Genomic DNA, 12,665 nt, shown 5'->3' with positions numbered 1-12,665 from the left:
CTGCTTTGAAATGCACATCATATGGGAGAAAATGAGATGTCATTTACAGACAGGGAAAATTTGGTGTATAGATCTATAGATATATGTCCAGAATCTCTAACTGACTGCAAAATCCATGTGTGAGTGGAGCACTACTGATTATATGAAAGATAGAAGGGAAAAGAAGTGTTGCTTGCATAGATTGAAATACAATCACAGAATACATTGCATACATGTTGAAAGCCTTGAATAAATATTTTAAGTTTTAAGCCCACATAAGAGAATTGGGGCTGTTTGGCTCTCCTGGGTTTATAGAATATGTGTGTTTTTCATATAGCCATATTTAGAGTCATCTTTGATGTTTTTATTCAGAGAGTGAAAAATGTAGTGCCTTAAAAAGATATTAAACCCTCCCTTTTTTAAGCACTTTCAACAGCTGATTTATCAACTTATTGAGTGAGTATGCAGCTTGCTCATCTTTTAAGCCTTGCCTATACTTCCGTTTAAGCTGGTGTCATGACCATTCCTTAGGATCCCAGTTTCAGGATGGCTCCTTTCTCTTGCAGCATCCCATGGAGCCAACTTTGCATCCAGGGATTAGAGCTTTCCCTACATTGTGTGCATCAATAGAAACACACAGTCCTGTATCCTAGGATAGCAAGGCATCCCCTGCTCCTCCCTTTTCCAAACTAAAAGGCTGGTTGGAAACTGCACTGTCCACAGTTAACTCTTTCCTGTGAAGACTGGAAATACAAGAAAACAACACTGAAAGAGCAGGCGCCATTGACACAGAAAGGTGTAAAATGCATGTGCTATGGTAAGAATTTTAAGAAATTGTTTACTGGGGAATGTTTACTTTACTGAGTTCAACATGTTAAAGTGGTTCTAAAGGCAGAAGTTTTTTTTTTAAATATAATAATTATATAAAAATATATAATTTCAATAAAATGCGTAAAGATAAAAAACCTTCTATGTGCAGCAGCCCCCCTCATACTTACCTGAGCCCCATACCGATCCAGTGATGTACATGAGTGCCTTGGCTGTCCGGGAATCTCCCTCCTGATTGACTGAGACACAGCAGCGGCGCCATTGGCTTCTGCTGCTGTCAATCAAAGTCAGTTAGCCAATGAGAAGAGGGAGCAGACAGGGCCAAACCATGGCTCTGTGTCTGAATGGACACACGGAGCTGCGGCTTGGTCCAGTGCCCCCATAGGAAGCTGCTTGCTGTGGGGACACTCAAAAAGAGGGAGGGGCCAGGAGCGCCAGCAGGGGATCCGAGAAGAGGAGGATCCAAGCTGCTCTGTGCAAAACCACTACACAAAGCAAGCAAGCCAGTATAACATGTTTGTTATTTTTAAAGAAAAAAAGATGAGACTTTAGTATCACTTTAAGCTACAAACACTGAGAGTTTATTACTACCTGTTTATTGATATTCATGGTGTTTTTGATAAACTGTAAAAAATATAGAACTTTTAAAAATAAATAGATACATCAGAAAACAATGATACATGACCATAGGAGAACTGTAATCAAAATAGCAGGGGTGAACATACTTACTGTGCAACCTGTGCAGTTGCAGAGGGGCCCTAATGGAAAAAAGGGCCCTATCAAAGAAGCCTAAAAAAATTCCTGCAATAGAAGAATTAAGCCTAAGGCATCTTTCATACAGGCATTCCATCAGAACTTTTATGACCAATTATTAGGCAGATCAAAAATGACTGAAATGTATCCCTATGGGCAGCCAGGTGTAGGCAGATGTGTACACATTTACATATAGGTTTGTTCAGGTTAGTTGGACCGAATGCAAGAAGTTTGTTTCCAGATCTGCTATTAACCAGATTTGGGTGGATATATGCATATGCTCATCCACTTACATCTGGCGGGTCATAGTAATTTGTGAGTCTATTTTTTCTCCACCAAAAGAGACAAAAATGTAACAGAAATGCCTTGTCACATACGGTGCCTTGAAAAAGTATTCATACCCCTTGACATTTTCCACATTTTGTCATGTTACAACCAAAAACATAAATGCATTTTATTGGGATTTTTTTCGATAGACCCACACAAAGTGGCACAAAATTGTAAAGTGGTAGGAAAATGGTAAATGGTTTCCAAAATATTTTACAAATAAATATCTGAAAAGTGTGGCGTGCATTTGTATTCAGTGCCCTTTACTCCGATACCCCTAACTAAAATCTAGTGGAACCAATTGCCTTTAGAAGTCACCTAATTAGTAAATAAAGTCCACCTGTGTGTAATTTAATCTCATATATATATATATATATATATATATATATATATACACACAGCTGTTCTTTGAAGCCCTCAGAGGTTTGTTAGAGAACCTTAGTGATCAAACAGCATCATGAAGGCCAAGGTACATACTAGACAAGTCAGGGATAAAGTTGTGGAGAAGTTTAAAGCAGCTAGTTAGGTTATAAAAAAATATCCCAAGCTTTGAACATCTCATGGAGCACTGTTCAATCCATAATCCGAAAATGGAAAGAGTATGGCACAACTGTAAACCTACCAAAACATGGCCGTCCACCTGAACTAACAGGCTGGGCGAGGAGAGCATTAATCAGAGAAGCAGCCAAGAGGCGCATGGTAACTCTGGAGGAGCTGCAGAGATCCACAGCTCAGGTGGAAGAATCTGTCCACAGGACAACTATTAGTTGTGCACTCCACAAATCTGGCCTTTATGGAAGAGTGGCAAGAAGAAAGCCATTGTTGAAAGAAAGCCATAAGAAGTCCTGTTTGCAGTTAGTGAGAAGCCATGTGGGGGACACAGCAAGCATATGGAAGACGGTGCTCTGATCAGATGAGACCAAAATTTAACTTTTTGGCAAAACGCTACGTGTGGCAGAAAATTAACTGCACATCCCCCTGAACACATTATCCCCACTGTGAAACATGGCGGTGGCAGAATCATGGGGGGGAGGGGGGTGGCAGCATCATCAGGGCAATCTTAGAAGAAAACGTGTTAGAGTCTGCCAAAGACTTGAGACTGGAGTGGAGGTTCACTTTCCAGCAGGACAACGACCCTAAACATACAGCCAGAGCTACAATGAAATGGTTTGGATCAAAGCATTTTCATGTGTTAGAATGGCCCAGTCAAAGTCCAGACCTCAATCCAGTTGAGAATCCGTGGTAAGACTTGAAAATTGCTGTTCACAGACACTCTCTATCCAATCTAACCAGGCTTGAGTTATTTTGCAAAGAAGAATGGGCAAAAATGTCACTCTTTAGATGTGTAAAGCTGGTAGAGACATCCCCAAAAGGACTTGCATCTGTAACAGCAGCAAAAGGTGGTTCTACAAAGTATTGACTCTGGGGGGCTGAATACAAATGCATGTCACATTTTTCACATATTTATTTGTAAAAAAAAATTGAAAATCATTTATCATTTTCCTCCCACCTGACAATTATGTGCCACTTTGTGTGGGTCTATCACATAAAATCCCAATAAAATACATTTACATTTTTGGTTGTACAGTGACAAAATGTGGAAAATTTCAAGGGGTATGAATACATTTTGTAAGGCACTGTATATGACATTATGACATCCATTTTTTTCTGTCCTATTGGAGAGGATGGCACCCACACGAAAAGGGCATAAATCATGATAATGGACAGATCATAGGTATTACAGAAGATCAGCTGACACTGGTGATGTCAAAAGAAGTGGAGAGGGTATTGCTGCTGATGTCAAGACTAAATGAGTCTGTAAATGATGATCTTAAATGAAGGCAAGCCCAGGAACTGCATGAAAAGCTTGCGGTGCATAAATTGTAGTCACGGGTAAGGCAGCACTATGTATAACAAAAGAATGAGCCCAGAAGAAGAGCTTTTGGTAGGAAATCTTAAGGTGCCCAAACTTTATTTCTCGACAGGAGCTATCTGAGTTTAGTCTAATTTGGCCAATCCAGTCTCTAGATATAGGTCTATTTTAAGTATGCTCTATAAATGTATATATAGACTGCACTGCCAAAAATGTAAATCAAGATTACTAAACAGTTTACGACACATAAAAATGCAAAAAAATAAATAAATCAACAGCACCAAAAAAATACAAGTTATGCCCAATGTATCAGTAAGTCCCATTTAAATAATTGTTGCTTAAAAAACAAAAGTTAAGTGAACAGGTGCTGGTGCCATTAGTAACAAATAAACATGTGACCACTTCCAGGTGCTCCAGGTGTCCCCACATGTGTACACTCACCACAATGGATAGACCTTCTATTGCTAAATGAGTCCCACTGCGCTATTTTTTGGTTAGACCCACTGTGTATTTTGTCACCAACTTGACCATTCACATGTACCAACATGTGATTCCTTGCCATACACCGCCACTCAAAAAACAGTATCAGGGAAAAGGTTCATTGCGCAAAGCAGTCAACTTTATTAAATCATATAAAACCTTGCAATTACACCACACTCACATGTACTATATACAGTATGTGCCTAAGGACCGGCACCGGGTACATACAGCACTTATAGTTAAGATGGCCGCCACCACCCTGAGACCAGAAGCTGGCTTACGCTCCAGGGATGGGATGTAAATTATCGGCTGCATAACACTGCCTCAGAACACCTTTTGTTGCTGATACATTTGACATTAGTTGTATTTTTTTTGGTGCTGCTCATTTATTTATTTTTTTTGCACTTTTATATGTGGTAAACTGTTTAGCAATCTTGATTCACATTTATGGCAGCGCAGTCTATTTACACATTTATAGGGTTCACAAATTTGGAAGTTAGACACATTTTGAAGACTGCAACAGCCATATTCACATTCATCTGTGTTCCCCTTTCTTGTCTTTTTTGTTTTTTTTGGGCGTTTTTTTCCCTGTGGGGCAGAGTTTTAATTGCTATCTATTTTAAAGCGGAAGTAAACCCATTGATTTTATAGTTTAAAAAATGAGTTAACGTTCCCGGCATGCTGCAAATGTTAGCTATCACACTGCTTGTGCTCTCAATCAAACTGTCAAACCATCCAATAGATGGTGTCATAACTGATCACATATGCAGCTTTATGGCAGTTGCAGATTAAACATAGGCCAAGATGGCAGCTTCCTTGGCTGAAAACAGGGTTTACTTCCACTTTAAGTATGACAGTAATCAAAAGTATGAATGATAATTCTGACATGCAGTGCTGAACAATGCTCAATGGTGAATCTTGTTCACAGGTAACAATGGAAGTATCTAAATGGAGTAAAAATGTCTGGTGGGGCAAGACCCACAACTGAAACAAATCTAAACACGTGACATTGCAAAGGCTGCTTTAAGGGGAAAAAGACAGATGGGAGACCTTTGTTAAGGCAATTTAATTTTGTTTGAAAAATGGGTGCCTGCCGAAAGAGTTACCCAACAGGATGGTGGGCACTAGGTTAGGTTTTAATTAGATCCAATTGGAACATGATAAGATTATGCATTTAGAAGCACAACAAAGGTTTACTGGTTGCATTAACTATTGGCTGTTATTTATGTAGCCAAAAAACTTTACTGTGATTCTACTGGCACAAGCTTCTCGCAGTCCTATTGGATCCACATATACCATATATCAGACAAAACTTTCCCTGCTGGTGATAAGTGCATGCTTTTCAGTCGCTCAAATTAAAGTATCCTTTAAAGAATCTACTGAAAGTAAAAACTGTACCAAAAAATTGTGACATAGGTGACTGAAATCTCAAATGAAGGCCAGTCTGTTGTATATAGGTATTTAACAGAAAGCATTAAATACAGGCTTATTATTTAAATCACCAAGATAACACAGCATTCCCTGTGACCATGATTGTTTGCAAAATGGCAAAATATTAAAGGTTTCCTTGCTTTGGCTAAAAAATAGACATGTCTGTGGCCAACGGACTGTTTATAAAAGAAAATTGCACTAAAAGTAGTTTGGAGCAATCAAACAGGCAAAGTAAATTATACAAATCTATGCACAATAGATAATGCTTGATAAGGCAAAAATGGCATTTTGATTTTGCCAGCCTGCATAATCCTTAGTAGTTATTCAGAGACTTTATTCCCTTAGTCCCAACTGTAGGCAGCTGGAATAGTTTGGCATATATTGGCTTTTGTATGCAGCTAGGAGTCACAGTATACAGTAGATATGCTGTACTTTTTTTCACATGCTAGTATGTCATGGATCTAGACTTTCTCTATCTCAAGTGCATGTTAGGGACAGGGAGGTGACAGAACCTATTACCAAGGGTTCAGGGTTGAAAACAGTATTCATGTTTCATCAGGTACAGAAGATGGGACTGAAAATCAGCTTCTGGAAATGCTTCTAGATTATAAAAGGCTAGTTTATCAACAGCTGTTATCTGGCTCAAGAATAACCCCTCCTGCTATGATCATGGTGGTCTCTCCCCAGGAAATGATATCCCCTTTAAGACTGAAAGCTTGACACTTGCTTAAAGACATTATCTCTTCAGCACTCAGCAGATAACTCCAAAGATTGAGATGACTTAACTTTCCATAGAAACTATTTTTAAATATTCCCATAAGATCAAAGCGTTCCTTTGCCAGAAGAGCCACCCCTCCTGGTTTTATTGTGTACCCTTTCTGGGCAATCTTCTCCTTGCCTTGCAGGCCACTCGCAAAGAGATCTGTTCTTCCCGTTTCTGAGTCCCAGCGCAAACAGTAATGCACCCAGTCTTCAGTTGTATGGTGTATATTAAAGTCAACCAGTGTCCCTCCCACCCACAGCCTAACATCAGACCCTACACTCAGGACAAGCTCATTTTCAGAGTTTGTAGTGGAGTAGGAAAATACTTTTTGAGTGCCTTCGGGTTTGGTTTTTAGCCACGAACAGAGAGTGAATTTGGTCAGCAGGAGAGGTTTTGATAGCTGGATTTCAACATAACAAGCTGGGTACTTCTTAGAAAAGTGGAAAGATGGATAAAACTGTACAGCAGAAGCACCTGAAAGAGAAATAGACAATTCACGATGTAATGGAATGATATTAGAATGTTTAAAAAAAGATAAACATTAGCCAGTGATTTACTAAGCAGATATTTATGACTGCCAATGCATCCCTAACAGGAAGACCTTCTTAAAACCATTGTAGAAATATTGGAAAGGTGTACCACAGACACGTGCACTAGAATACAGTAGCTAATAGACAAGATGTTCCTTGCAAGCAGCCTTAGGCAGCGTTGTCTGTAGGTGTCTTACACACTTAATGATCAGAAGTTATTAAATATCTTTGAGCATCTCATCCCATAAATTCTAACATAGTTCAGTGGCAGGATAGCTTATAGGGAACCAAGGCCAACCTACGACACACCCTGTGTTCTTATTCTAAAGCCTCGTACACACGCAATGAATTTCCGCCGACCGGTCGTCCGTCTTTTGTCCAGAGTGGTGTCTGTTGGTTGGAATGTGCTCTAGACTGCACATGAATTTTCCCGCACGACAGAATTCTATTTTAGAAGTGATGTTATGTGTTGGATTGCTTTCTTTGTGTTCTTTCATCTCTGAGCATGCCTAGTCTTGCTCATAAGATTTTTCCCCATCGAAATCTGTTCTAATGAGACGAAAATCGGACGTGTTTTAACGGTCGACAAAAATGATATAGCCTGCACACCAGGATTTTTTCGGCCGAAAAGTCGGAGTCGGTTGTCGGAAGCACCATACTAACAAGCTGAAAATCGGCAGATCGGTCGTCAGACGAAATTTCCCCGGCCGAATTTCTACTCGTGTGTACGGGGCTTTACTCTCCCCTGAGAGGTATGGAGGGCTAATGTTAGTTATTTCTTTATCAACCCTGAAGAGGTTGGGTAGTGGCATTGGGGTTTTCACACATAGTTGAACTTAGTTTCAATTGCATTTGTATGTTTACTGTATATTTGTATACAGATGTCCCAAGGATGGCCTCCACTCTCTATTTGTAAGGTAAGTGACCAGGTGCTAACTTGTAAGGAGATATCCATACAAATCCAAAAATGTAAAGAGGCAGTCATGGGCGGAGATAGGGCAAAGACAATAAAATGCTGTTCCTTCACCTTTACTCCAAGCCCTGTGAGTGTTTGTATACCTTTTTGAATTTATATGAAGATAGATAGATAGATAGATAGATAGATAGATAGATAGATAGATAGATAGATAGATAGATAGATAGATAGATAGATAGATAGATAGATAGATAGATAGATAGATAGACAGATGCACAAAAAGAGAGAGAGAGAAAGTGAAAGAGAGAGAGAGCGAGATAGCGAGTGCATGAGAGCGAGCATGCAAGATCGAGCGAGAGAGAGCGAAAGAGTGAGAGAGAGCCAGAGAGTGAGAGAGAGCCAGAGAGTGCGAGAGAGAAAGCATGAGAGAGAGCGCAAGAGAGAGCGAGAAGAGAGCAAGAGCGAAAGAGCGAGAGCGCAGGAGAGAGAGAGAGCGAGAGTGCGGGAGAGCGAGAGAGAGTGAGAGGGATATATCACTTGCCTGATCGGCCCTTCAGAGGATCAGTTGCCACCCGTTTCTTCACATCTAGAAGTTCAGTCTCAATCAGGGTCAACTTAGTGGTGATCTCATGCTGACATACTTCACCTGAAGATGTACAAGATGTACAGGAATAAAGGACAAATCATGATCAGAAAAGTAAAAAGAATTATCATATCAAAGTATTGTTTCACTCCCACTGACTAACTGAGCCGATTCCATTACCTAATTTATAAAATATGATGCATCCATTCCATCCACAATACCCTGTACTGTCTTATAGTCTTCCAGAAACATTACACTCCAGTACTTTATTTACTAAGGCTGTACTCACCTTTTGGCATTTTTACACGAAAGGATGCCTGTACAACACGGTCATTGAGAGGCTGAGCATGGCGATAATCATTGCGCAAGGTTTTATTGTGCCAATCCAACAGAGTGTTTTCCAGCAGCTTAATCTGCAGAATATATTGTACTTAGATTACCTATACAAGAAATAGTGTCATATATTTGCATGATATACCGTATACATATTGTATAACTGGTTTCAGCCTTTCTTTGGGAAAACTCTAATAATGAGCATGAAAATCAGCTACATCTAGGACTTTCCCACTGACCCCCAATGTAAGAGGCACGTCTCCACGGCCAATCAATGTAAGAACAGCTTTTCTCCAATGACCAGGGCCGGTACAAGGGGTGGGCAGGAGGGAAGGCTGCCCTAGGCGTCTGTAGCATGGGAGGAAGGGGGGGCACTGCCAGGAGTGTTTCTGCACCTATTAGCTGGCAGGAGAGAGCAGGATGTGCTCTCTCTCTCTCTCCTCCCCAGCTTCACACTCCTGTCACTGTAGCACTCATCAGATCGGGACTTCTCTTTTGGCTCTGCCTCATCTTGAAATGTCAGAGCGGAGGAGAGGAGCCTAGGAAAAGCCGATTTCTAAAGCTTTGCATGGACAGCAGGTGGGAGAGATGCTGAAGGGGAACAAGATCGCAGCTCAGGGATGCCACTGGATGTCAGATCAGGACTACACAGATTTTGTTACCGCGTCTCCTCCCAGGAAACAATGGTGGGTAGGGGGCAGGTAATGGAACTCTGTATAGTCCCAATCTGACATCCAGTGGCATCCCTGAGCCGCAATCTTGTTCCCCTTCAGCATCTCCCCCGCCTGCTGTCTGTGAAAAGCTGTAGAAATCAGCTTCTCCTGGGCTTCTCCTCTGCTCTGACATATCAAGATGAGGATGAGCCTCAGAATAGGAGAATCACAGAGTGATGTGCCATGCTGTATCTGAGGTCTGCATGCCTGAGGAAATTACTTCTAGCTGGGATCGATATGGGAGGGGGAGGGGGGTTGTGCTGGGATGGGGAATTTGAGAGGTGACAGGATAAGATTTTTTCTAGCAGGGTAATTGGGGGAAGTGCTAGGAGGGGTGATTTGTGCTGAGGGGAAAGGGGGGAAGAGGATTTGTGCCAGGAGGGGGGATTTGGGGGATTGTCTTTGAAGATATTACTGGGATATGGGGTATTTTTGCTAGGGGGAAAATTTTGATTGGGGAAGGGAATGACAGGGGTAAGATTTGTTCTAGGAGGGGAAGTTTTGGGGGGGGGGGGGGGGTTCTAGGGGGGATTTGGGGGGGGTTGTGCTGGGGGGATAGGGGGGAGAGGATTTGTGCCAGGAGGGGGGATTTGTGCTGTAGGGTTGGGGGAAAAAGGATTGTGCCAGGAGGGGGGGGGGTATGTCCTGGTTAGATGGGGGAAGAGGATTTGTGCTAGGAGGGAGGGGATTTGTGCTGTAGGGATGGGGGGAAAGGATTTGTGCCAGGAGAGGGGGATATGCCCTGGGGAGATGGGGAAGAGGATTTTTGCTAGGGGAGGGGGGTATTTGTGCTGTAGGGATGGGGGGAGAGGATTCATGCCAGGAGGGGGGATTTTTTCTGTGGGGTTGGAGGGAAGAGGATTTGTGCTGTGGGGATGGGGGGGGGGATTTGTGCTGTGGGGATGGGGGGTGAAGAGGATTTGTGCCAGGAGGGGGGATTTTTGCTGTGGGAATGGAGGTAAGAGGATTTATGCCAGGAGGGGAGATTTGTGCTGTGGGGATGGTAGGGGGGAGAGGATTTGTGCTAGAAGGGGGGGGGTTGTGCTGTGGGAATAAGGGAAAGAGGATTTCTGCAGGGGGGACAGGGGGAGAGGATTTGTGCTAGGAGGGGGATTTGGGGGGGGGGGTTGTGTTAGAAGAGGTGATGGGGGGAATTTGTGCTAGGATGGGAAATTTTGGGGCTGTTAGAAATGGGGATGGGGAGGAAATTTATGCTAGTAGGTGTGATTGGTGGTATTTGTGCTAGAGGGGGAAATTTTGGGGGAGGATTTGTGCTAGGAGGGGGAATTTGATGGGATGTGCTAGGGTGATTTCGGAGTTTGTCCTGGGGGATGGAGGGGGGGGAGTATTTGTGCTAGAAGGGGGGATTTGTGCAAGAAGGAGAATTTTTTTTGGGTGGGGGGATTTGGGGGAGAGGATTTGTGCTAGTAGGGATGATTGATGGGTATTTGTGCTAGGAGAGGGGGGGGTTATGCTAGGAGGGGACATTTGGGGAGGGGGAGATTTGTGTTTAGAGGGGGGATTTGGAGAGGAGAGAATTTGTGCTTTTAGGGGAAATTTGAGGGGTGAGAATGTGTGCTAACGGTGCTTTTTTGGGGAGGGATAGTTGTGCTAGCAGGGAACATTTGGGAATAGGGAGGCTTTGAGTTTAGAGAGAGGATGGGGGGAAGGATTTGTGCTGGGAGGGGGAATTTCAGCAGGGAGAGGTGTGTACTGGGGGGGGGGGGGTTTGTTTGTGGAAATATTTGGCTTGCAAAGGGAATGTATGCTTAGGGCTAAGTGCTCCTCTGCCACTCCATTCCTCAGTTGTAGTCCCAACCTTGTAAATACCTTGAGCTTCTGCCATATAAATCACGTGCTACCCCATACTTGGGGGCATTAGATATTTACAGAGGTCTTTGATGGAGCAATGGAGTGGCAGGAGAGAACTACCAGCAGGTAAGGAGTTGTTCTTTCAAGAGAACCTGCCAGTTTGCCCTAAATGGGCACAGACAAATTCTGGCCCCTTTCTGTGATCATTAATTAATGTTAGTGTGGGAATTTTACCTGGTTTTCAGACAGGAGCACCTTTGAGTCAAACACGGTCCATAGCACATTCTCTGTACAGGGAGGAGTCGTCAGAGAACCCTGGTAACGATAGAAGTGGTCCAAGTTTTCAGGAAGCATTGCCAGGGGATCAAGAGTTTTTACTTTGGTCTCTTGGCCTGAACACAAGAGAAAAACTATATCAAAACCACTGTATCATTTAAAATTCAGGAAGGGCCTGTTCATACTGCCCAATCAAGTCCACTGACAAAATGCCAGTCACTGCCCTATGTGTGAAAAAAAGCCCTAACAGGTGAATGTGACCTGCAAATGATCTCTTTATGACCTGCATTTGACCTGCTTTAACCACTTTCCGACCGGTGTAACGCGAGAAAAGCCTACCCCGTGAGAAAAGCATACCCACGTCACTTCCTGTTAGAAACCAAATGGAACAGCTGAGGAGCAGACTAGTGCGCATGCTCGGAGGGTATGAAATTATAACGGTAGTGTTTGTAACTTTACACCGACGCAGCGGTAAGAGCTCGGCTGCAACATGAATCATCCCCGTTCCTACCACTGTCACTTCCCTGATCTTGGCTAATAAATTTAAAAGCGACGGCGGGTGTATGAAATCTAAATCACGGAGATCTCGGCTCCGTGATCCGCTTTTACATTTAGTAGCCGACATCAGGGAAGTGACAGGGGTAGGAGCGGAGATGATTGTTGTTGCAGCGGAGATGTTTTAATGTACCCGCCGCAACAGCTGATGCGGTGTAATGTTATAACACACATTCCATACATTCCATACCCTCTGAGCATGCGCACTAGTAAGCTCCTCAGGTGTTCGCTGACCGGAAAGTGACGAGGGTATGAAATTTTCATGGTAGGTTTTTTTCACGGAACACTGGGCCATTGTAAAAACACGGCCGCAAAGTGGTTGTCTAGTTCTGGGAGGGCATACATGGACGTCCTCCCAGAATCGCGCTCCCCCTGGGGAGTGTCCGTGCTCGCCGGGTCCCGGGGACCCGATGCATCACGGATCATGGTAAAGGGCCAATGAGAGCGGTCCTTTACCACGTGATCGCTCCGTCCAATGACGGAGCGATTACTTCACAACAAACCGGTGCATGT

General features: G+C 43.1%; 1 protein-coding gene across 1 annotated transcript in view; it reads right to left on the bottom strand.

The window, feature by feature from the left end:
* Nucleotides 1-5,655: 5,655 nt before the first annotated feature.
* Nucleotides 5,656-12,665, bottom strand: part of CA6 (carbonic anhydrase 6) — a 37,891-nt gene continuing 30,881 nt past the window's right edge. Inside the window, exons 6-9 of the mRNA XM_082273142.1 lie at nt 11,556-11,713; nt 8,753-8,876; nt 8,422-8,526; nt 5,656-6,908 (exon numbers count right to left, since the gene is read on the bottom strand). Coding sequence (XP_082129268.1) covers nt 6,295-6,908; nt 8,422-8,526; nt 8,753-8,876; nt 11,556-11,713 — 1,001 coding nt within the window. The 3' untranslated portion in view covers nt 5,656-6,294. The remainder of the gene's footprint in view (nt 6,909-8,421; nt 8,527-8,752; nt 8,877-11,555; nt 11,714-12,665) is intronic.

Source organism: Pelophylax lessonae (genome assembly GCF_965119305.1).
Source record: "Pelophylax lessonae genome assembly, chromosome: 12".
Taxonomy (NCBI): domain Eukaryota; kingdom Metazoa; phylum Chordata; class Amphibia; order Anura; family Ranidae; genus Pelophylax; species Pelophylax lessonae.
Note: the sequence above shows the minus strand (reverse complement) of the source record. Positions and strands in the feature narration are given on the sequence as shown.